The following is a 25,664-nucleotide window of genomic DNA, read 5'->3' as shown; positions in this document are numbered from 1 at the left end:
AGCTGTACTTCTGGCCTGTCACTACGTTCACCTTATTCCTTAAGGATGGCCAAGCACAGACAGCTCAGCTCACAGCAGCTGAACCAGACTTCTGTCCCAAAAGGGAGAAAAATAACCTATATTCCACTGTCCTCAACCACATTCTATCCCTTTCTCTAAGTACCACAGACTCTCAGCTGTCTTCCCAGGTTGGACATGAACTGTCCCTAGTCAAATGAGAGCATCTGATGTGCAGTTTGTGGAATTGATCCTGTCCTTTCTGCAGGGTGGAGGATGATGTGCACTGCTGCATTAGCTTTGTGCCAGCCACAATTCCTGGTCACTTGAGCAATCCTTCAGCACCCAACAGGGACAACTTCATGGTCCTTTGAGTGGAACCATGAGAAGTATCAAACCACATGCAAGAGTAAGTGTAGATATTAGCTCCCCTGTTGCAGGCAGAGGACAGCCCTGGGGTACAGACCTGCCACAGAACACAGAGAGTCTGGAGCTCATCATGCCAGCTGAGCACACCTTTACACAGCGTCTGAAGGAGTGCCCATGGCAGAAGGGAGCCCATACCCATATTCCAGGTGCCAATGAAGATGGTGATCATATCAGGCTCTGGTTGTTCTGAGTGTTTATTCTTCATCTGCTGCAGAAGCTGGCAGAACCCTTCTCTCTTCTAGACAGGGAGGAGCAGAGAAAATTAATGAGATACTTTAACTCCTCTGACATGACCTCTTGAAAAAACAGCTGAACCAGGAAATTCCCAGCGCACTTGAAGGGCAGAACAGCTCTGAACTATCCTGAAACCTTCCAAGAGGCTGCCTTTCTTGTGGTGCTTGTTTAGGCATTTAGCTTGTGCTGAGCTGGTCAGAGAAAAATCTTTTCTTCCCTCTTTGTCTATATGAACCTTTTCACAGTGGCCATCTCGACTCCTTGCTTCTCCTCAGTGCTTGCTCTGTCCTCCTGCCTCAGTGATAGCACTTAGGTGCCCAGTATCTTTAGACAGTATACTTGCTAATTTTCTGGATGTTTCCAGAACAACGGAGAAATTTGTTTTTTCACAAGCGCAACTACTGTCCTTCAACAGTTCCACTTTCTACCAAGGAATGTCCCATATTCCACTCCCACCTGTGTACCTGCTCCTAGCCAGCAGGAAAGCAACACCATGTACGAACCTTGGAATCAGAAAAAACATATTCCTTCCGCTGGGTTTTTTCTTTTTCTGTTTCCAGAACAATCACCAGCTTGTTTGGAAGCTTCTGGGACTTGATGAGCTGCAAGACTGAACAGAGGCTGGGTGTCATGAGCTGCAGTTACTGAAAAATAAGGGTCCTGCCAAAATGAGCAGAGCCCTGCTCAAAGGCTTGGGATTTACATGGTCTTTTCTGTCTGTGCTGTTTGCCTTGCAGACCTGCATTTTAAAATTGCTTAATCCTGTTCCCAATAGGAACAGATTTGGACTCCAAGTGAATAGGACCCCCAAAACTCTTCTGCTTGGAGGTCTTTTCCATCCCAAGCCTTGCAGTGTGAGATGAAGCCTTAACTTTGTGCAGGCAATCCCCCTGTATCCTGAGCCAGCCTACATGTGTTCCTTCTCCATCTGTGAAAGAGGATGTAACACCTCATTTGGTGGTAAAGGTGATTCCTCCCATCTAAAATAGCAGCTAATTATTATGAATACCAGGTGGAGAAAGCCATGCATGAAAGCTCATTTTTTCAGTTACTGCCAGCAACAGGTTGATTTTCTAGCAGGAGAGAATCCAAGGGCATAATCTACTCTCTCACAAATCTCTTTGTCTCAGTGAGCTGCCTGTTCAGAAGGACAACAGAAAAACAGGAATTTGTTTGAATCAGGCAATCACAGACCAAACTGGCATTGCTGGTAGTGAGAGATACTAATCTACTACAAAAAAAACAAGAGAAATTCACTGAAAAATGTTATTGAAAATGAGTGGTCTTTTACCATCAAAAATCATCACAGAGTCAGCATGTTCCTGCAGAATGTTGGGGTTTTTTTTTCAAGTGACATTGCTTTTCAGAAGAAAAATGGTTCTATTGCAACCAGCTCTACAGGGAATCTTCTACCAAAACCTGCTCCCTTGCAGTGCTGATTCCCATGCCTTCATTTAGACCCAGAACCTGGGTCTAAAACAATCTGTGAAAGCTGGTTATCCTAATACTGAGATATCTGTGTCTTGCTGACTGGTGCTTATGCAGCACCCAGGATGTAGCAGAATTCCCTGTCCTCTGGGCAAAACCTTGCCCCGAGTGAGGCTGAAGGGAATCCCTCCCCATCATCCAGGGACCCAGAGCCTGGATGTTCAGCATTTGTGACATTAAGTTGATATCTTACTTTTTTTGTGGGTATAAAACTTATCTTCTGGACCATCCTTGGATCTCTTGATAATTAGTTTTCCCATTTCCACATCCACTTTGAGCTGCATTTTTGAGAAAATTCCTAGGGAGTCAGTTTTCACCTAGTGGAATACAGAGAGTTTTTTCCATGAGGGACTTTCCACACTTCAGTCACATGTATTACAAATGTAGCACTTCCCTCAATTCCTGGACACATATCATTATGTCAGTCTCACCAGACATCTCTTAAGCATTTTCATGGTGCCAAACAGCATCCAGGAATAGCTGTTATCTCTGTGGCAGCACAGAAGACTTCCCAGGAGCTGAGATACTGATATAAATCTGCATTACTGTCCTTATGATTAGCATCCTTAAAGGAGTAAATTTACCTCAAAAGTGACAGGGGGGATAAGGGAGCGCCGGTGTGTTGAATCAGGACCTTCAATCAACAGTGTTTTCACCTGTAAAATAATTATATGTAATTTATTGCATTTGGTGATTCTGCACTACACTGAGAGTAATGAAATCAGAACAAAGCAATCTAACTGGGGCAGAGCACTGTACTGATGATGAACAAGAAACAAACTAGAGACAAAGGAGAACAAGATGATATAAAATAGCTTGAAAACTCTACCTTTTCTTCAATAGAAGACAGCAAAGAAATCAGCTGGTTGAGTTTCAATACAATATTGACTGGACTTGCTTCACCAAGCATCTGAAACCATAGCACAGGAACAAAAAGAGGGAGATGGGTGATTACCAAGCCCACAGAGCACAGCCTGCAGTGCAGTCCCAGGAACACCTCACACAGACCTTTGCCACTCTGACCTATAACGGGCAGCACAAGAGCACAGAACATGCAGAAGTGTGGGAGGCTGGAAGGACAAATCTGCAAACCTGTTCCATAGGGTTGAGGCAGCTGGCCATGCATGGGAGTCGGCTTGTTGCTGGGGGCAAGTTTGCAAGACCAGGCCTAGGGGTGGGCATACGGAAGTCCTGGACTTTTGGTTTTCTGGCAGGGAGAGTAAAGCCATGGGGTCTTAAGTGGGCTTGGGAAAAGGAAGGATGTGGCAGTTAAACATCCTGGAGTGAGGTTTATGGAAAAATAAGTGTGCAATGCCAGCCCACCTTCTGGGGCATGAGGGGGAGGTGGAAGTCCTCAGGCAGTTGGTGGCACTTTCCTCTAGGATAGGAAGGGGGAGCAGGTGGAGAGAGCTATGGAATAAGTGAAACTCACTTATCATGGGATAGAATTCACTGTGTGCCCTCTGCACTGCAGCAGAAAGAAGTTAAAGAGAACAGAAGTGTGTGCCCACCTGTACCCCACTGGCCATGGCTGCACAGCACAACCATCCCTGGCCCCATTGACAGCCACCCACACACTTGTCCTGCTCTTCCCATCTCAGCTCCTTACCTGGGAGCGCTGGTGGGTACCGGGATGCAGCTGCTGCTCAAACACCTTCTGGATGGACTCCAGAGATGGAAGAGTCCTCGATGCCTCACTGGGAACACAGACACAGCACAGGTCTAAGGCTGTGGCTGGCTCCCTGTGTCTGTTCACACTTGGACAAAGCCACACAGATGAGACGATCGACACACGTTCACATTGGGCACACATCCACGCTGGGTCTGCCCTCACCCAGCAAATCCCGGCTGCTTGGTGACATGGGCAACAGGGCAGTGTGAGTCAGGCAGCTGACTTTGCCTTGCAGAGCTGGAACACGGCCATATTGACTGCTCCTTGGGTTTTGCTTCCTTGGTTTCTAACTTCCTAAATCTCCCCAGAAAGGTTTCCTGGTCTGGGCAAAACTTAAGGTATGGTGTACAAGCAGCATCAAGCCAACTATGCCAACACGTAGATCCAAGTGCACTCAAATGCCTCAGAGCCCAGCACAGTCTGGTGCCTCTGAACGCTGCAGCCGTGGGAGCAGCTCGGTTCTGTACAGGGCCTGTGCAGCTGCTGAGGTTGATGGGGAAATGCTGGGGATTCTGCACAAAGAGGAAACTAATTTGCAGATATTTCATCTCACATGACAAAGAGGGGCCAGGCGCAGCAAGGGGGTGGAAGAGGCAGCCCCTGATCTCCTGAGCAGAACCATTTACAAGTAACAATGATGTCCCTCCAGCGCTTGACTATGAGATTCCACAGGATGCTCATTTGTTGAAACTCTGCTGGGTGAATTTGGCACAGAAGCTGCTTGCTGATAATGAAAAGACTTATTCCAGAAAGAGCAGCCAGGGAGCACAGGTCAAAAGGAAGGTGATGGTGGTGAGCAGCACTAGGATACTTGCACTGTGTCTAGTCAACAGTGGACATTAATGATTTCCCTCACTTTCCTAAGTCTGAATGGACTGGATTTTAGTCCATCTTTGTTATAGAAAGTGCTCCAAAGCAAAAGCATGCCATGGATATATTTGTCTAGATGCTGAACCAAGGATGACTAATTGCCTAAATTAAACATTCATGTTTGACATTTCAATCTGAAGACTCGCCATGGGACACTCAGGAGTACAAGGCACATGTAGGAATCTTGTTCTGCTAATTTTATTCCTCCAATGCCACTATTCAGCTCTGGATCACCTAGGGCCAGTGTCACTGCAAACAGTTCTGGCTCCAAACCCAAGAGTCCCATGGATTTCTGCAGCCATGGAGTCAGACCCCAGAAAGCTGCAAGGAGTTGCAGGAACACTGGGTGAAGTTTAGTTTGAGAAGAGCGAAAGAATATTCGCTATTATGTGCAGGCCATCTCTTGAAAACAGAGCAGCAGCTGTTTGAAGCAACTCAGGAGTTATCTCCCATAGGAAAACTGCCCTCTGCTCACAGTGCAACATGTAGGCTGTGTGTGAGGAGGAAGAAGAGCTCCTGTGGGCGTTCCAGTCCACTAAAACCACAGGGTGGTTTTAATTATATTTGTAACTTCTTTTGTTTTCTTCTCTTGGAAGTATAAATACCCTTAGTAATCTTCATTAAAGTATCAGAAGCCCGTGTGTCCACATGTTGCACAAGTGTGTAGCAAATACATCGAGAGAGTCTGGACAGACACCATCATCAGTCCTTCATTAAGAAACTTCTCATGCCTTCTCTCAGGCACCTCTTTCAGGCAAGTCTAACTCCTTTCCTCATTAGCTGCTTCACACAGTACCGACTCCCTTCCTCACAGGCAGCTCCACACAGCACTGACTCCTTCTCTCTTCTCCTCTCCTCTCTGCAAGTTTCCTTCTTCCTTCTGCATGACTGGCTACACCCAAGCTGTCCCTTACCCAGCTGCCTAACCCTATCTGTCACTCACACATCTTCTTACCTTGTCTGTCCCTTGCAGGACCACATGTCCCTTACTTCCTCAGAGCACAGCCAGCAGACTCTGGGTCTCTAACTGTAACTTACTCTTGACTAGCTGACCCACTCTTTCATAACACCCATCCTCATTGGGCAGGCAAGGCTGTTTCCACTCCTCAGTAATCAGTACAGCTGTAATTACTTGAGGAAAATTGCCTTGTGCAGTAGACTTACAAACTATCTTCCCACACAAGTGCTGGTATCACAAGTGCTTGAAAAACTGCCTTAAAAACTCTATGTGCAAATTATCTATTGAGAGAGAATAAACAAGAAAATGCAGAGCAGCAATTGATGACCAAATGATGGGTTCAGACAGTAGCAGACTGAATAAATCAGTATTGGTGTTTTTCACAGGGAGCTGAGCACATCCCCTTGCATGGATAGTCCCCACTTTCTCTGAGTCAGCTTTCCAGCTGCTGAAGGACTCCCCTGGCCAAGGAAACCCTTGTATGGCAATTTCTTTAGCATGGCATACCTCACAAAAGTACCTATCAGCTTGCAGGTTTTGTTTGTATATTTCCAGTATAAGATCTGCCAGAGGGAGCAGCCTCTCCCCAGCATGGCTGTTCCTGGTCTCCCAGGTTCTAATAAGATGTGCAATGGCTGTCCTGACCCCTTTGGCCACTGCTAGCCCTAGAAGGTAGTAGCAGCAGAGTTAAAACCAGCTTTCCCAGTCTCTGATGAACACTGGGGTCCTTGATACATTAATCAGGGACAAAGGGTGAGGGAATAGCTCACAAAACTTTGCACTCTGGTCTGCTGGGATCCAGCTGTGCTTGAGCTTCTTGGCCAGATGTGCATCCTGCCCCTGTCCATGGGCAATACCTGAACTGTGAAAGGGACAGACTGCTTACAAACAGTTTGTCCAGTTCCTCTCCCAGCCTCACTGCTCACTATAAGCCCTTTCCTTTTCCTGACCACTGAGCAGCTCCAGTACTGTCCCCTCTGCCTTGCTGACCTCGGCAGCCACCACCCACCCACAGCCCAGGGTCACAGCACGGGGCTGAGGCAGCAAAGGGCACTGGATGCTCCTTTCTCACAGTGACTGCAGTGTGTCTGAGCAGGACCCTGAGAGAAGGCACAGCTGAGCTCTGTGAGATGGGGAGAAGCTAGAACACAGATCATAAACCCTCACATTCACAGCAAGTCTGCGGCTCCCTAGCAGCCAGGCCAGGCTAGCCACAAGGAGTCTGTGCTGCACACTCATAACCCTCAGTACTGCCAGGAAATTCAGAGGAGCTTCCGCTCCACTGCAAGAGCTCTGCTGTGCCGATTAACAACTCTGGAGTTTTTGTTTGGCTTTTTAACCTATTCTCAAATAGTGGGAAAATAATTGAATTGGATATTAAAAGAAGACACCAAGAAACAGCCTAGGAATAACCTGTACTTTCAGCTGGAATTCCTGCACAGTTGAAGGCAGCTCAGGGAAATAAAAACTAAATTTAGGGAATGCCACTGACAATATTTGAGTTCAAAAGTCACATAAGGGAAGTGAAAGTAATGAGACAGATTTGTCTTTACAAACAAACTGTGGATCTGCTGATAAATAAAAATAGATACTGAGAGATAACAGAAACAATAGGAATAATTGCACTGATTGATGAAAGGAATGAGAGGGATCTGTCTTTACAAACAAACTGTGGGTCTGATGATAAATAAAGGTAGTGAGAGATGAAAGAAGCAACAGGAGGAGCCATAAATTTCAAAGGAATTCCACTGATTGACACAAGAAAAGGGAGGGGTCGATATTAGAAGGGGGTCTGTATTAAGGGATTCAGGAAGTCTGTACCTCTCAAGTACCTCAGCAAATAGGGAAAGAGAGAGGAAAATGCAGCCAGGAAATTAGGATAAAAAGGAGGCTGTGTCCTCCAACCATTTGACCGACCCCAGGGGAATGCCCCATGGCCTCTCCCTTTATTCAAATAAAGTATCAGGACTCCTCTGTCTCCTTTCTGGACATAAACCTCTGGTGTTTGTGGATTAATTTTCCTGATTCAAGTAATCTTAAACCCTAGACAACCTCAGAGATAAAGAGTAAGACAGTAGGATACCAAAGCATCTGATTATTAGCCAGCTGAAGGTAAGCAAGTAGTTTGGCTGGATGGTAGAGATCCATGAGACAATGTGAATAGGGAGAGGTTCCTCAGTGAGACCTGACAGGGACTGAAAGCAGCCATAGCCTGCAGTTCTGCACCATCATGGAAAAATTGAGAAGGCAGCTCCAAAAAACCAAAATAATGCAGGTGTGGAGAGAAAATGCTGGGGTAGTTGTAGAAACAAGGCTACTTGCATCTGCTTTCTTTCTTTCATCTCTCCATGTGCATTTATGAGAAAGAGGGTTGTGAAACCCAGATAAGCTGAAGTAGAATAAGAAGTTGGAAATAGGAGAAGCCAAACATTACACAGCAGCACCAGAGGTATTTTAGTAACACAAGACTCTCACTTGTGATTTCATTCGATTTGAGTTTCCATTGTTCAGGCTTATTCTTAGCTGGCCACCTGGGTCTCCCTCCCGTGTGCGTAGAGAAGCAAAACGCTCAGGCAGGGTGCAGAAGGGCAGCTCTTGGAACAATCTGTCCTCAGTCCTCACAGGGGCTTGCCTGTGGGCAGCTGGCTTCTAGGAGAACAGCATCAGGCCAGCAGCACAACCAGCCTCACCTCTGCATACACCAGAGAGATGGGTCTGGAAAGCCATGGAGTGTGGAACTACATGCCCTCTGCTACAGAGTGCTCCAAGAGCTTTGCACAAGTGTAGGCTGGTCCCTTTGCTTACAATCAGCAAGGTTCCCCTTCCACCAGAGAAGGAGGGAGATCTGCAATGTTCTTGCACCCTGTCAGTTTTTCTATTTGTGGCATGGAAGATCTACAGACAGGAAAGGTAAAATTTGTAGTCAAGAGTCTAGGCTTGTTCCTTTTTTCATTTGAGCTGGCCTTCACCAGCATCAGTGCAATCACTCCAAGTTCACAATGCATTAGTGGGAAGGAAAATCAGTGTTTAAAATCTAGTTATAGACTAATTTGTGCTTGTTTCCATAAACGGCTTGTGCTTGACATCCTGTGGGTGTCATTTATGCATCACCAAATTATGCAGTTAATCGGTTAGTGCATTTTTTGTTTTGTTTCTTTCTAAACAAAGCATAAAATATAATACTCCACTGTCTGAAACCACCTAGAAGGAAACTTGATTGTCAGAACTGTCTCTTCTATACAGATTTCATATCTTTGGACTGGAATCACAGGTCATGAGATCTAAATATACTGCTTTTGAGGGAAAGCCAATTTCCTATGCCAGAAATGAGGGTTTTGAATGCATGCATGTGGAACCTTTGTTATACTACAGTGTTATGGCATTACATCTAAAAACCAGCTTTTAGTTACCTGAAGAGTCCTTTGCAAAGAGCTGTAAGTAATTTCTTCAGCTGAGGAAGATTGCTTGAGCCAGTCTGCACCATCTCCAAGTCACTGATGATGTGAACTCGCAGGTAATCCTGGATGAGTTTAAGATGCTCGTCAGAGACACTGTGAAGGAAACAGACAGGTCAAAAGCCAGCTCTTTTTTCTACTCCCAAATATCAAATAGCTTTCTTATTTTTTTCAAATTCCCACTGTTTTAGGCACATGGCTAATAAACCAAGTTCTCTCAGATATTACTCATCCCTTTATATTGGAAAATTACACTTCAGTGGAGAAAGTATATGGGTGATTTTAATAATTCAGAAATGTAATTTTTCTAGACAACTGAGTGTAAACAGCAATCAATGCACTGCTGATCTGATTTTGTTCTTTATTTGGTAGTATAAATGAGGAGTAATTTTGTTGAATTAAACAGGTCCTCAGCTGTCCCAAACACAGAGGCCCAGCAAACACAAAACTAGGCTGAAGGCTGGTTCAGCAGCCCTGTCACTTGTCCTTCCTTACCTGCTTGTGTCCTGGTACTGCAGTCGCTGGAGTAGTGTCTCAGAAAGGGACAGTTTATTCACATCTGCCACGCGGGAGTTTTCGGGGAGAGAAGAGACCTCCTTTGTCTCACTACTTGGCATTGCCATGAGGATGTTACGTGGGGGCAGGACAGGAGGTGTGGGTACAAGGTCTAGCAAGAAGGAAATAAAAGCCACAGTCATTTCAGTCATTTCAGAATGGAAATTGGACCTCTTGTCCGTCATGCCAGGTAGGGGAGAGCCCATCCTGCAGGGGCAGTCTTTGCAAAAGCCATCTTTTGTGACAGGTCTGTGGAGGAAGGGCAGAGCAGGGAAGCTCAGGGCTCAGCACTGGCCCAGCTGTGTTTCCAGGGATGGAAGTGCTGTGAGAGCAACAGGATGAATTTTCAGGTTTGGACCTCACATGCAGGCAGCACGTGCCTCTGCCTCTACCTGCAGTGAACTCCACCCCAGGCAGTTTTGACTCTCCCCTCTGCACAGCATCTGTGAAGGTTAATTAGTCAAGTTGAATTTAATGCTTAGAGAACACAGCTGTACCTTGCCCATGTTATTCCCATTAACATGGGGAACTGCTTCTAAGGCAGGATGGATGGAGGGATATGATGGAAAGAGCACCAGAAGCTGCTAATGGAAAGAAGTGAACAGCTAAAGTAAGCAAACAGAGATGGAGAAAATAGACCCCATGACCCAGTGCATAGGGGCTGAATATCCTGCCTTGTCTTTTGGGCATTGAGCGGGAAGGAAAAAGGATTTTCCTGCTGTATCATCCTGCTGCTCAGTATATGACCCTCTCCTGTGAGAAGAGTGGGTTCATCTCCACTGATCCCAACCATGATTACCTTTTTTTTCATACCAATTGCTCCAACACTTTGTTACACATGTTGTATTACAGTTGGTTGATTTGTGAGCTTTTGTTTGGTTATTTCATAATGGTGGAATATGCATTACAAAAAGACCCCCAGGACTCACCCACTGCTTCTGGGCCAGTGCTGTGATTCAGAGCCACCACAGCACTGAGCCATGGGTGGTTAATCTGCAGTGTGTTCAACTTCCACCTCTGCAGTTTCATATCTAAGATGACCAGACATCTGTAGGCCCACATGGCTCCACCATGATGGCACAAAGTGCCTTAACAAAACTAAATTCTGTACATGAGCAGCCCAGTCCCAGTGTTAATGTCTCTTCATCTGAAGGCTCTTAGTCTTGGAGAGAACTTCATTCCCTGCTGCTTGCCTCTCTCTGTATTATTTTTGCTGTAGTTCCCTCCCCAGCCCTGGGAGCTGGAGACTCAGTACAACTGGCAAAAACCCAGGAACATCTTTCCTGAGCAGCTTTGAAAAATTTTGTTCTATTTCTATTCTATTCTATTTTGTTCTATGTTCTATTGCATACCAAAATCTTCCAGCTCCTGTTAGATATACAGAGGGCTCCATCAAAGGGTTATACAGACACTGTGTTGTACAGGCACATAAATTTGCCCTAGTTAAGAGCCTATCTGTCTGTCCCAAGGACTGTGTCCTTCAGACAAGTTTGATTGCAGTGCTCATCATTTCCAGACAGACATCAGACAAGACAGGAAGGATGGCGCTGTGGACATGACCTTCCTCTGGGAGAACTATGACAGATAAAACGGGTGATCCAGGAAAAATCCAAGGAATTATCTAAGACCAGTGAGTGTGGCACACAAATGCCACAGTGGTATTTGATATAAAATAGTTGGGATGATGCCAATCATACCTCTTCACCATAAACCTACCTCTGTACATGGAGTTACACTGTCTGCATCTGCCACTGCCAAAAATGTCCCCTAGAGTAGAGCAGCTAAGGGGTTTCAGATGCACCTCAGCAGCTGCAGGTGCATGGCACAGCAGAGAGATGTGCTCCAAGCCCCAAGGGAGCATCTCCATTTTGAGAGAGGCCCTACTAATGCAGGGCAAGGAGAGGGTGCAGAGGTTTGGGAGATGGCTGGACATAAACAGTTGGAGTCCAGATAAGGACACCAGATTAACCACTCCCACATCAGATGCAGTATACTTCCACAGAGGGTCTCAGTGTATTCACCTCATCAGGAGAGCTAAATTGATGCTCTAGGTGCCATACTACAGGAGACGTGAGGGTTCACTGCTGCAGGGCCTTGCCAGCTCAGGCCTCTCTATACTCAGCTCTATTTTATGGCACAACATATTCTAATCTTCTGCCTGCACTGCATATCTCCAGTCAAGAGGTATGAGTCAAGGATCTGTATCACCAAGTCACATCATGAGTTTCTTACCAGTGTCCTCCTCCAGCTCATCAGCAGCCTCCTCCTCTTCCCGCGGCACTGGATATTTGAGGTGCCATACCAAACCCATGTTCTCCTTCTTGTAATACTCTATCAGTTCCTCCAGGTTCTGAAAATACTTCACAGGAACGCCCTCTGATGCCTGAAACAAAACACAGAGACAGCCATGGCTTGGGATTTCCTACCACACAAACATTGCCCCTTGCAGAAGGAAAAACAAAGTCATAGAGAAAGGAAAAAGTCACTGTTGCTGCCCATAAGAGAACCTGCCCTGCTCTTATTGCCCATCTGACCACAGGCTCTGTGCAGAACAAACAGAAACAGATAAGCTCACATGTTGCAGCCAGAGTCAGCACAGATCCCAACCTCAAAGACTCACTGAAGCCAAATGGAAGAGCTCTCTGGGTTCAGGGTGATTGGCTTCACAGCAAAGGAAGATTTAAAAAAAAATCATTCTCCCAGATTAAACTTTGTATTCTCTCTTTTACTGAGCACAAAGCCTCTAGACTATGTTATATTTTGTGGTATCCAGGAAGAATTTTGAAGAATTTTTCTGTGAAATTGCAAGGGAAACATGGCTAAATCCAGATGTTAGCATCCCTTCTGGGATTCAAAGGCTCAGAACTGGGTTCAAATGAAACAAGGGACCGCCCCACACAGAAATGCTGGGATGGAGGTTTAGAGAGCTGCAAGGACTGCAAACGCGCATGGATGACACTGTGTGTGCCAGCTGAATTCTGTGACCAAACCTGTCTCGAGCACTCCCTGGCCACTAATCTCAGCAAATGGTTACCCACAGAGGTAAAACACAGGGATCAGGTTTTAGAGGTGTTCAGAGCCAAAGCTTCAGTGTAAATATATCCACACACTGGCACAAACAGTGACTCTGCCAGCAGGAACAGCTGCTATCCCCACAGCTCTGCCCCATCGTTTCAACCCCAGACACAGTCTGTCATGGCTCAGCACAAACCTTCTCACCAAGGGACAGGACCATGCATCACCTCCCAAACTGGGCTGAAATGCCATCCAATCCCAAGGCTATAGCAACACACAACCAAAGCTCTGATCCCTCTCCTCAGGGCACTCTCTTCCTGGCAAGGTGCTCCTTCCAGACAAGAGGTTTTCCCACAGAAACCAACCCAAGAAGTCCCTCTCTATATCTGCCATAAAAGATCAAGAAGTGGGGGCAGAATGGTGGAGAGCAGTTGTTTTCCATCCACATGAGGCTGTTGTTCTTGACTTAAAATAACAGCACAGAGAACTGCTCACAACTGGGTAATCTGAAGGAAGACCTGATCACCCCAATGGCATGCTTGACTGGCACTGTATTGCATGCATAAAACTAGATGTTGCATAGGAAACATGGTTAATTAGTAAGGAATTAAAGCTGTGCCTCCAATTTGACATAACTTGTTACAGACATTCTGCCTCTGACTAACAGGCAGGGTATTTAAATTTATTTTGGGATTGCAATGATTGCTTGTAAAAAGTAACACACACAAAGTTTCAATACATGTGTGAACAAGCTTGTTTACTTGTCATTCGTCTTCGCTCAGTTTCTTATTCTCTGTGAACTTTTTTGTTTGAAAGGCAAATGCAGAAAATCCAATAAATTAAACAGGCGAGATGTGAGCAAAAACCACAGCAGAACAAAGGAAAATGTCTTCAGTGAGTCCTAGCAGCAACAAGATTTCTTTTTAACTTTTCCTAAAGAATAACATCTCAGGCCAGAAATTAGGACAGTGCTTTCAATAGTGAACTGCATTTGAAATCATCAGTGCCCTCAGGCCTGCCATTAAAAATACCTTTCATTTTCAGCTACACCTGCATGTCTTTAAAGGCTCAGCAAGACACATATTCACAACAAACACGGGTGATGTTTCTGAGAGCTCTGCCTGTACAGCCTCCTTTTCTGTCTTCCATATAACTGCTCCTGCATTTAACAAGATTTATTTTTCTTGTACACTGGAAAATGTCATATTCAGCATGAAGGCAATGCTTGGGAAAACACTGGATTATCTTTTTGTGAGGCCAGAGATGCTGAAACAAATCACTGGTTAAAACTTCTCATGATTCTACCCAGTGTAGGCCAAATCCAGCTCTGCTAGAGCAGCACAGACTGCACATTCAGACTGACCTCTCATTTACACCAATTAATGCAAATAGTGTCTGAGTCCTCTTCTGCTTCTTGGTGTCAAGTGTGAAGGCTGGGAATCAGGGAAAACCATCAAGGAAAAAACAGCTATAATCCATTGTATGAAAGGAACCTGAAGTCACAGTGCTGTACTGGAACAGACTTGAAATAGTTCAGCCAGTCTTCCATGCTTCTCTGTTCATCTTCCATGCAGTACCTTCTTCTGCTCTGAAATGCCCCTTTTTGTGATTACTCATTGACCAGCACACCCCCCTCAGCAGCCCAGAGGGCACTGTTAGCAGCTCTGGTGACAGGATGGCAGCACGCTCAGCCTCCATGCCCTGCCCATGGCAGTGCTACCCACACTTCCAGATACCCTCTGGACTACCCTGCCTGGGCTGCCTTCGCCCACCTGCAGCCCCCACAGATGGGCTGGAACTCATGAGGCACAAGGCTTGGGATGGCTTCCTTTGCCCTAAGCTACCCCTAAGGGCACCTGGGAAAAGGCATCAGCCCATCAGAGCATACAGAGATCCTAAAAAACACCAAGGACAAACAGGTCAGGGTTTGCCATGTGCATCCCTGTAGGAGGAAAGCTTTGCTCTCACACCTCTTGAATTACTGCAGCCTACTCCGCTCCTCCTCTTTCCAAACTCCTCCTTCACTTTCCTTTGCTACTTCACCACCTGCCTACTTCCCCAGATCTCCCCTGATTGTGGCTGAAAGCTCCTATCCTGTCCCTGCACAGCACCCTGCCACCCTCAGTGCCCAAACACTGCCTTCTAAGCCTTGTTCTGCGCCTCAGCTCCTGCTCTCCCAGGGTGCTTGCAGGAAGGCAGACTGACTGCCATGAACAGTTCTTTTAAGGCCAAACACAGTCTTGATAGAAGTGGTAGGAAAGGCTGACTTGGCACTTTTTGCTGCCAAGGATAGTTCAGTCTCTGAAACTGTCCTGGCCTCTGTGGTAAGCAGGAGCATTTTGCAACAGGCCTCCTTCCTCTAACTCACTGCACAGTCTGAAGCCTGAGCTCCAGCTCAAATGCCCCAGCATGGTCAACAGCCCTGCTGTTACACACTCCTTCTACTCTGTTAACTTGGCCCATTGAGCCCAGCCACCTTTCTCAAAGAAGCCCACCTTCTCCTCCCTCAAGGGTAACTGGAATTTGTGCCACGTCAAGGAGCTGGGCTTTGCATGCATCTGAATCCAGCAGCCTCCACCCCAGCAGTTTCAACTCCTCTGACAACCCATGTTCCCCAAGTCCAGTCAGGAGAAAAAGGACCAACTCCACATGGCACACAGTAAAATAAAGGACAGCATTTCATATTTTAAGACAGAATTCAGCAAAGAACTGAACATGTGGTCCAAGGAGCTGCACAGAGGTAGTGAGAGCTGAAATGAGAAAATGGGGAACCAGCAGGGTTGGGTGCTCCAACCAGCCATGGCCATGAACATGGGCAGCTTCAAACCTGTTCAGTACACACTCATGGTGGGGGAGCTTGAGCATCCTTCCCAAAACCACAAAAGGCAGTGGCACCACCTTGCTACATATCAGCCTAGCTATCATGAAAGTCAGCAAAATGACTGGATTCTTCTCATTCAGTTTCTTTGGTATTATAATTGTTATTATTTGCAATAATAAACTTCAACAGAGGAAGCATGTGGGAAGGGCTGCACCCCTCCAACACACAGCCGTGGCCAGCATCTCTCTCTGCCTTTTGCCTGCACTATCAAACGAACTCCTCTCAGTTCAAACACTCCCCAAACATCCCCACTCCCCACAAGAGAGCAGGGCATCCTGCTTTGCGCTGCCTCCCTCTGCACAGAGGCACAGCAAACACTGTACATTGTTTGAAATGGGAGAGAGAACAGTAAAAGCAAGATTTTATTGCACTTGCTTCTCCCCTTGGGGAGGGGATGACAACAAAGCCTGCATGACAACAGTCATGTTGTTTGACAAGGTGCTCAGATACTGCCTGTGCTGCATGAGCTCCAAATACAACAGCTCATCATTTTGCTCTCAGCCACAGAGCAATATGGCCATGGCCAAAGCTGTGCTGTGTTTCCAGCCAGCACTGCCTGGGACTGCAGAGATGATGCCTGAGCAGCATCAATTGAATGTGGAAAGTCTGGTTCAGTAATGTTGCTGTGAGGTTGTCAGATCAGATGACCCCCCTGAGGGTTGGTCTCTGCCAGCAAGCGAGGAAAGCAGCCCCAATCTGGGACACTTGCTTTTTTCCCCACTTGAACTTGTGGCAAAGGTTTATAGATGGGAAAGGAAAAGTGGTGGTGGATAATGAAGTACTGGTGTTGAGTCAGGTTGTAGATGGTTGTGGAGCATATTACCAAAAATTGGATTGATGGTAAACTATTAATAAACATCCTCCAAGCAACTGCACTGGATGACGGAAGCAAGGCAAAATGCAGCCTAAACTTTACACACTATACTGGATTTTGAGACAGGAAGCAGAGGCAGAACAGGGCAACGTGAACAAACTAGAGCAGGACGGGGCAGCACAGAGCAAGCTGGAGCCACCCCACCAGGGCCAACAATGAAATCCACTTCCCGCCCCCCTGCTTGCATTTAGTAAGTAACTGTTTCCTCAGCATTATCACACGCTAGATCTTGTTTTAATTGCACAGTGAATTGTTTCAAGTCATTATAAACTTGATGGCAAGTGTCATCTCCATGGAAACACACACCATCCTCAGAAATGTGCTCACAGGGCTGATGGGACACCAGAGAAGTGCAGAGGGCCAGCACTCCTTCTGTGGGGATTCTTCCATCATCACCACTGGTACTTTGGCTTTGTGCTGATGGCAGCCACAACATATGGAAAGGAAACCCCTAGTGAACATACACAATTTAGGGGACAGCCCACAAAACAGCAGAGCTGTACACAGGAATCTGGTGAACAGTGAATCAGAGACTGAGCAGCAGTTTTACAGTAGGAAGCTACATCCAAACCAGAAGTGTCTCCAAGATCTATTAATGAGAGTGTCGTACAAGATGCAAGAAGAAATTCTTCTGCAGTGCTTAGTTCCATAAGGCTTTAGCTGGACTGCTGTGGCCAGCTTGGGGCACCAGTTCTTATGGAACATATAAAGTACCATAGAAAGTCCCAAGCAATATTTACAAGGAAGACTGAAGACTTGGAAAATGGGTTTCACAGAGAAAGCTCAGAAGAAAGGGACTTGTATTGTCTGGCAAAGGGACAGCCTGGATGTCTCAGCAGCAGTCCTACATGCTGTAAATTATCTTCTAAAGAAGATGGCAACCAGAGGTGCTGCAAGGCCCCAAGGGACAGCTGTGCCATGCACCCAGGCACTCCCCATGCCAGCTAGGGAGTGCCTGATCCTGCCTTAGCCCAAAACCAGGGCAATGCCGGGCTCAGATACCTGCAAAGCCTCCTGCCACTTTGAACTCTGTGACTATGGGAAGCCCTCTGCAAATCTCCCAGCTTCCTTTATCCAGATCCAGAACCCTTGAAGAGTATGGGTAAAGCTGAACATGACCATGCTGTTCACCACCAGCCGTGCCATTTCAACTGCATCCCAAACCACAATTTTCAGACTTTCCATTTCTGACTCCAGCCCTTTTGGCTGTGAACTCTTTCCCACAGGATGTCTTGGTGTCTCCTGTCCCCCAGAGCCTGTCCATGATTCTGAATGTCCTTCCAGTTTTCCACTTCCTCTAGTCTTCTGTATGCTCACAGTACAATGGCTGAGCACAACTAGCTACAACTTGCTCTTGTTTTCTTGCTTGAACTCGCTTTTAGGCTGCTCATTTTATGACGACAGGCATAAATAATGCCTTTAATCACTAGACTTTGGTTACATCTTGTGACCCCTTTCCAATTTCAACCACCTATTCTCAACAGGTTTTTGTATGGCTGTGATAACCTGGTCTTCCTTTATATCTAGTGTATTCAAGTAATGCCATCTGGCCAAGAGAACTCCTTGCCAAAGACACTCCAAACATGGGTTTAGTAAGGAGCAGCTCTGAGCACAACTTTAAGAGAAGTTGCAAATGGAGTATAAAGACATGAAGTAAAAAGATGTAAAGCCTATGCTAAACTAGGAGAAGAACTGGTTAACTTGGAGCTCATTACAACAATTGTATAAATAGATGGCACAGGAAGTCTGGGGCCCTCAGAAGGAAGAGGAAGTGTTTTCCTTTCCTGAGCCAAGGCACAAGGAGGAACTAGGAAACTGATCATCTGGTTATATTGCTTGAGGCCAATCTTTTCTAACTAGAGTACCTTAAAAATGGGTATTTAAACACATACATCAGCATTTCAGTAACAGGCAATAAGTTTTCAAAGTTACTACATTCTTGCAAGTACCCACCAGCTTAAATGGAAGCGGTAAATCAGGTCAATTCTACTGTGGTGAGAAAGGCTGGTAGGAAGTCTTCTCTTCTTTTAGATTTGAAAAAAAATAAATTGTGTTTTGAGGTTTGGAAAAAAAGCTGTCTTCAAGACTGTCTGTTAGCTAGGAAGTCTAGGTGGAATTTTTAAATTGACATTTGGCTCCCATGTAAACAAGCTTTCTGTATTTCACTAAAGAAGCGAACCTAAGAGCTAAGAAATTCCTGGTAAATATTTTTTAAAGAATTTTTTTAGCAACTTGGCTGTGTTTCAGTTTCGTTTTGTCAGCAAACCTGCTTTATTTTTAGATCAAATCTTGTGCTAAGAAGTTTCAGGATCATTTCACAAAAATGGGATTGTAGACAGGAATCACAGCTGGGAGAAACAGCTACTTTTCAAAATATAAGCCACCCAGAAATGTATTCTAATTTGAATGCAACACCTGGGGCTTGGAAGAAATGGACCTACCTAGGAGCACAGAGGAAGAGAAGCAAGTGTGTGGCTGAGGAAAAATGGGCTCCTGTGACCTGGAGGGTCAATAAAGAAATGAACCTTAATAAGAGGTGGGAACTGATGGACTGTCAAGGGAGTTCTGCTGCTGGATAAAGCTCAGCAAGAGGGCCAGGGAACTAAACATGAGAGAAGAGGTAAGGGGAGGAATCTAGGGAACATGGGCAGAGGATGCTGGTGGGTGGCTAGAGCAGCACTTCCTCACTGGGAAAAAGATCATTGAAATTTCAGGGAGAATAGCACAGTGTAAGTGCAGTTATGTCACACTCCTTGAATAATGTTGGAGGGAATGGAAGGCAAACAGTCCCTGTGTCCTCCAAGGTGAGAGATGACAGAGGCTTTTTATCTCATTCCACATTTGGTTTGGTCCTGATTTTCAAGTTTGTTAATATATGTCACTTCTACTACAGTGACCTTTTAAGACTTTAAGTGAAAATCATGGAATTCATAGAGTTCTGGAAAAGAGGGATTCAGAATTTCTGAAAGAGATGATTCATGGAAGGAAACAAGGAATTACAATTTAGTAACAACTAAGTATGTATTACTTCTAGCTTGTGATCTCAGCTGAAAATCAGATATCCAAAAAAATCTGAGTTAAAAAAGGAAGAAAAAGAAAATTACTGTATTATCAATCCTATAAAATTCCCTGTTCCTCCAGTGCAACTGAAGGATGCCAATACATACACCACAAACTCCATTTCTTTAAGCACGATACTGACTTAGGAGACTGTATATTAATTACTCACACCGCATCACAATTCTATTCTTATTAAATATTACAAAAAATGGGAATGCTAAAGGTTTCCAATTCTGGGAAAGACCATCTCACTTTTTCCTATGTGAGGTATCACAAGGACTTGAGGAGCACAAGGCATTCTTCATTTCAAATGTTTAACATGTTCTGTGCGTGTGGAATGTGAGCCCAGTTGCAGTTAATGCTAAAAAATATCCTGACTCTCGTATCTACCACTGTTGATCTCTTCTGGCCATGCAAGACTTTTCCTCTCTGGGATCCCATCCAGGCTTTGTTCTGGCAGCCCAAAGACTAATCATGCTCACAGGTAGGCAGTGCTCCCATGGCAGAATTGGGACATTTGCAAATTAGGACAGTCTGATGGAGAAAAGGAATATTGAAAGGAGTTCTCAGTAGAGCATAATTGGCTGCCAGATTTTTATCTCAAGTTCCTTGCTAAAATTCTACATCCTAAAGAAAAACATATTAGAAGCTCTGGAAGGTAAAGGATCTGTGGAAGTATTTTGAACTGGCATCCTCCACACATGATAAAGATGTAGATCATAAAAACAATGTACTCAGATCCTACTTAAAGACCGCATTCCATCACTCCATGCTTCACATAAAAAGTGCACTAATTGCCAAATATCCAACTCATATAGTTAGATAGAAGCCAGGAAGAACACCAAACAATTCTAGAAAGCACCAAGACCATGTACTTGGGATAGTTCTTCACATTCTTCACACTAAATAAACCATTCAAACTCCAGCCTTCAAAAAAGATTTTGCCTATACAGCACACAATGATTCAGCATCACAAAAAACCTGCTGAGCAGACAACCCTTTCAGCATTTCTCTGTGTTAGAATAAATAAGATTTACATCAATAAAAAGAGAACAGTACAGTTCCATGATGGAACATGAAGGACTGTTATTAAATTTAACTAGAGGGTGCAAGTCAGATGAGTTGATGATGAATGAGCAAGGACTGCAGATCCATGAGGATCTGATGCATCTTTTTAGCACTTCTGTAGTATGTAGGTGGAATTTAAGTAAAAGTTTTGGAGTATGCTACTTCTAAGAACTTTCGTGATTTCATCACAAGCCTTGTGCTTTTTGGTTTTCCACTGAAGAGTTTCAACACTTGAAGTCAAATTAAAATTTCCATTTTAATTTCTTCATGAAGTATCTAGCTCTAGTGCTTACCAAGATAAGCTTGAAAACATGGCTCCCCAAGAGCTATCAAGGCATCCAAGGCAGCAAATGCACCACAGTCATTGTTTCTGAAAGCACTTAGCAGAGGTCATAGTTGTGATTCTGTCAGTGGTCTTGGCTGACATTAGCTGGGCTGGGAGAACTATTGCAGGTTACTTGCTTCTCATGGAAGTTCAAGCTTCCTTCAGCTTTTCCCTCTGTAGAAGGGAACAAATACGTACCCAGGCAATCATGTGTGGTGTTTGAAGTCCTAGGAGAAAGAACTTTTCCCTGAAACAGGTGAAGACATGTCTACAATGGGTCTGTCTGTATGGCTGGGCAGGATCCCTCAACCCACATCAATCTTATACTGAGTTTCTAGAGATCTTCTCCAATCTGTGCACCAGACAGTAGAGGATCCATAATCAGCTCTCTGTTTTCCCTATTGTCCTCTTGGCTGAATGAATCCCAGTTTCAACTGTCACTAAGCACTAAATATGCATAAATTACCTAAACTATCCACTGGGAAAGGAAAAATGTAAGATTAAAGAGGTATTACTTATTGAAGATATGCTGCTGAAGCAAAGCAATGCAGGCAGAAGGCGCAGGGGAAGCAGCTGCATGCATCACACTGAACTGTATAATTTTCTGGGATTGCGTAATTCAAACCCCTAAGCAATGCACAGTAAGGGTAGGCGCCTTAGTTACAATTTCCTGTCTTTGGTCTGCAGAATTTCTCAGGCTTTAGCTACAGCAACTGATTACTATGTTTGTGACACTGAGGATGACCACTTATCCTTTTTTTCAAGGGGCTGTCCCTAATTTAATTCAGTTACTGCAAACCCTTAGTCAGTTGGAAGCCCTGAGCCATAGCTGCTGACTGAACAGATACAGAACCCAGCCTGAAGGAGCACCATCATTTAGCAAAACTAACCACAACACTAAAACCAGAAAGAAAGCACCCTTCAAGCACTCTCCTTTTATGATCTCCCCTGAGCCCCACTTCTGGAATAAAAATAGTGGATGTTACACATTTTTTGTTACACTTTGGCCCTTAAAACTGGACTCAGGTTTTCTGGGTTTGCATGCAGAGGAATGTGCAATGACAACAGGCTACCCAGTGCCTCTGTGAGCAACCAGTGCCTGCCTGTGGCTCCTGCTGTGACTGATGACAAGGAATATTTGATACTAAGGCTGTTAAACAGCACAGGTCACTACAGCCTCATCAAGTTTTGAAGAATAAGACTTAATGCAGAGTTACTCAGAAATTTTAACTCAGGCTTACCAGTCTGCTAACAGAGATGAACCCCTGCCCACAGGGAGCTTCATCCTCCTTTGCCCATGGAGTTTGCTGAATCCAGCTGTGCTGCATGTTGGCTTTTAAAATACTGCAGAGGGACAGCTTCAGAACCCAGGGATGGAACAAACCTCAACCAGATTCAGAGCAGAACCACGACTGGAAACTCTGACAGAAGTACAAACTGAAGACATAAGAAGTCAGACAGCTGGGCAAAGGTCTGGGAACAACCAAAAGCTGCATTGTGACTTCGCTCTTTCAGAGGGACTAAAACAACTGAGTCGGAGCTATCTTTGCTCAAGTCTGTTTCGTTTCCCTAAACGATTTTGTCATTTGAAATCAAGCCTTGCACGCATTTATGCAGCAATCTGAAAACTCAAGGATGCTAAATTTCACTTAAAAGCTGTAATTACTTTAACCACCAAAAGGTAAATTTGAAGAGTTTTGGTGAAACAGATCCTGTTTACCTAAAATGAGTGCAACCAGGCCAATACTTTCAGTTGATATTCAAAGGTGATTGTACCTTTATATTTTACATTTATGTCAGCAATATACTGCAGCCCATGCAGGTTGTATTGGTCCCATTCCTCACAGGTGCAGTGCAGACTGACTGAATAAGATCTAACTGGAGCCTCATACAGCACCAACAAAAGTTTCTCTTTCTCTGAGAAAACAACTCAAGACTTGCCTGTAAATGAGCACTTTCCTCTGTAGCACATCATCCCTCAAAGCACAGAAGCAACAGAACACAGCATTTCATTACCCCACAGCTAAGAGGGAAATAATCTAGTGTCTTCCTTAGTACCAGAAATTGAAGCTTCATCAGAAGTCTTTGGAAATAGAAAATATTCTGTTGATTTGGCACAGCCTGGTTTTTGGTAGCGGGGGAAATGACTTCTGTGAGAAACTGCTAGAAGGTTCCACCATGTCTGAGAGAGCCAATCTCTGCTGGCTCTGAAGATGGACACGCTGCTGGCCCAATCAGAGAGGTTGGTAACCTCAATGGAGAGAGAGGGCCCTTGCTTCCAAACTAGATAGGGTATCCTTTGAGGACCGCACCCCATGGACGAGTGACCCACACTGCAACAGTTTTGGAAAGACTGTTTGTCCCTGGGACAGACCCCATGGCATAACAGAGGAAAAATTCTCCCTGAGCAAACAAAAAGATTTTGGGTGCCAGACTGACCAAAACCCCAATGCCCTGTCTCCTTGTACTGTCCATGGGAAAAAGGAGGGCTGAGGGGATAAAAAGGTGTTTAAAGGCTTATTTTACTTCTCATTATCCTCCCCTGACTCTGTTAATAATAAATGTAGCTTGTACCTTTAAATTTGAACTTGTTTTGCTCCTAGAGTGTTTTCTCCCAGTCTGTATCTCAACTCATGAGCCCTTCATTATTTTTTTCCCCCTCTCCTCTGCCCAACTGCAGCAGGAGAGGGTCAGTGAACAGTTTTTGTGGGTGTCTGGCATTAGGCCAGTGTCAAGCCACAACAAATATATAAAGGATAATGGATTGAACAGTATGTGACTGACATTAAAGCTAATATCCACCAAATTACTGCAAAACAAGAGTATTTTCTTGTTGATAGTGTTGGTTGCATAAGTTTTCAGTTGTTTTTTCTCATCTGTGAGATTTTGTCTGATAGCACATCCAGATAAAAGGAAAAGGAATTTCATTTCAGGGCATGAATGAGCTTCCAAACACCTGATTACGTTTTTTTGAATGCTGAAAAACAAAATAATATCACTTTAACTTGATTTAAACCATATCCTCTGAATTTTTTTCTAATATTTCAGGAAACTGGAATCATTCTGGAAGGGGTCAAACTAGACAAAAGCTGGATATGGTTTGTTTGTATGAAGAATTTTGTATACTGAGAGATTCAGTAGCAGGAATGTGCATGTTTCAGGAAATACCTAGTTCTCTTATTAAATGCTGCTTCTTTCAGCTTTCCAAAACGTGTGTAGCACATTAAGTTCATTCCTACCTCAGATGCAAGTATGGAAAACACATTTTCCTTGTAATATAAACAGATTTGGATAGTTTGCAGAAACATGAAATATATGGATTTTGCTAAGCCCTAATTCCAAAATATTTTTAGTCCTACATGTAGCTACAGTTTTTTGTAAAAAAAATTAAGCTCAATAGAATTAAATTAAGGTTTTGGACATACTAGAAATGTGTTGCCCTAACCATGCTTCAATACATTGCTTATAAGTATTGTCTGGTTGTTCACTTGTCCTTTCTATCCAAGAAAAGTGATCACCCTGATTAATCTCTCAGCCCTGCAGTGCCAACAGAGTCCCATGAGCAGAGTGAGTTTTCTGTGGTAACAGATAAATCAGGTAAAATCTGTTCCATTCTCACTATCTTTTCTTAAGACAGCTCTGTGCAATCTGCAAGTGGCATTTTGGGCAGACCCGTGCCTCCCTGTCTTTACTGGGACCCATGAGGCTGCACCATCACAGTTAAGCAGGTACAAACGCCTGGCAGAGCTGTGACAGAAGCTGTAAGTTGGTGAATGGCTGAACCTCAACTGAAGCATTTTACTCTGCTTTATCACCCAATGAAACCAGTTCCAGGGCAATTTCCCAGTAGAAAGGTTTTGATGAGATACAGATAGCTTAGCAAAGTCCACAGCAAACCACAATGTCCTGTTACAGAAAACTTTTTTGTGGCCAGAGCAGCAAAACACACTGAAATTACAGTGCAACAACAAAGAGAACAGCTAAAACTTTGCATCTCTCTGCAAAGGGCTGACAATGGACTTGGTACTGCATAAGACACAGGCAGACAGTCTCTGACGTTGGTGACAGCAGCAGTGACACCAGGAATGCAGGAACTGATCTAAACTCATAGCTCTTATCAGATGCTGCTAGCAGGACAGCAGCCTGTGCTCCAGTGCGGGTTTGCACACCGGATGGGGCCTCGGCCCCAGCTCCACCCTGCAGGACTCACAAACAGCAGGCAGAACGAATCCTGCTCAGGAGCAGGCACAGTCCTGCCCACAGTGACATGACAGGCACCCCTCTCATTGTGCGTCTTGCCCATCTCAGGAGAGAGAATTTCATTTCTTCTGGCATATTTAGTCAGTCCATATACAGTGTATAAATCAAGATGGCTCCCAAAAAATGTGTTTTCTAGAAGTGCGCTGGGGGTTTCAGCAGGAAACTCTATACAGTGTTTAGGGCTTCTCCTGCCTCCTGGGAGCCACAGAGCACACTGGTGATCTGCTCTTAGTGTCAGTTGGTACTGTGAGTCACAGCTGCTGGCCTGCTTTCTAACTGCTCACATAGCACTATTTGTTTCCTGTTGCACAAAGCCCCATGTCAGACTAGAAGAAAATTACCAGGGGAAAAAAAAAAAAAAAAAAGCACTATACGAGTACTTACTGTAAAACAATCTTGCCAGGGCATCAATAATTTTCACTGAAATTAGCAACAGGTAATAAGTGTAAACCTAAGTAATTTTTTTAAATAGTGAATTTCAGCACAAATGCAAGAAGTGCTCATGCACACAGGAATGATGATC

General features: G+C 44.7%; 1 protein-coding gene across 2 annotated transcripts in view; it reads right to left on the bottom strand.

Moving 5' to 3' along the window:
• INPP5D (inositol polyphosphate-5-phosphatase D) overlaps positions 1-25,664 on the bottom strand; it is a 53,620-nt gene that overhangs the window by 14,678 nt on the left and 13,278 nt on the right. Inside the window, exons 1-10 of one of the 2 annotated variants that reach the window (XM_033068302.1) lie at positions 22,123-22,224; positions 11,891-12,041; positions 9,599-9,770; positions 9,059-9,199; positions 3,758-3,845; positions 2,978-3,058; positions 2,733-2,804; positions 2,342-2,465; positions 1,164-1,270; positions 562-664 (exon numbers count right to left, since the gene is read on the bottom strand). In XM_033068302.1, coding sequence (XP_032924193.1) covers positions 562-664; positions 1,164-1,270; positions 2,342-2,465; positions 2,733-2,804; positions 2,978-3,058; positions 3,758-3,845; positions 9,059-9,199; positions 9,599-9,770; positions 11,891-12,041; positions 22,123-22,209 — 1,126 coding nt within the window. In that variant the 5' untranslated portion in view covers positions 22,210-22,224. Of the gene's footprint in view, positions 1-561; positions 665-1,163; positions 1,271-2,341; positions 2,466-2,732; positions 2,805-2,977; positions 3,059-3,757; positions 3,846-9,058; positions 9,200-9,598; positions 9,771-11,890; positions 12,042-22,122; positions 22,225-25,664 lie in introns of those variants that run through there. The other variant, XM_033068301.1, reaches the window with a different exon arrangement.

Source organism: Catharus ustulatus, chromosome 10 (assembly GCF_009819885.2).
Source record: "Catharus ustulatus isolate bCatUst1 chromosome 10, bCatUst1.pri.v2, whole genome shotgun sequence".
NCBI classification, from domain to species: domain Eukaryota; kingdom Metazoa; phylum Chordata; class Aves; order Passeriformes; family Turdidae; genus Catharus; species Catharus ustulatus.
Note: the sequence above shows the minus strand (reverse complement) of the source record. Positions and strands in the feature narration are given on the sequence as shown.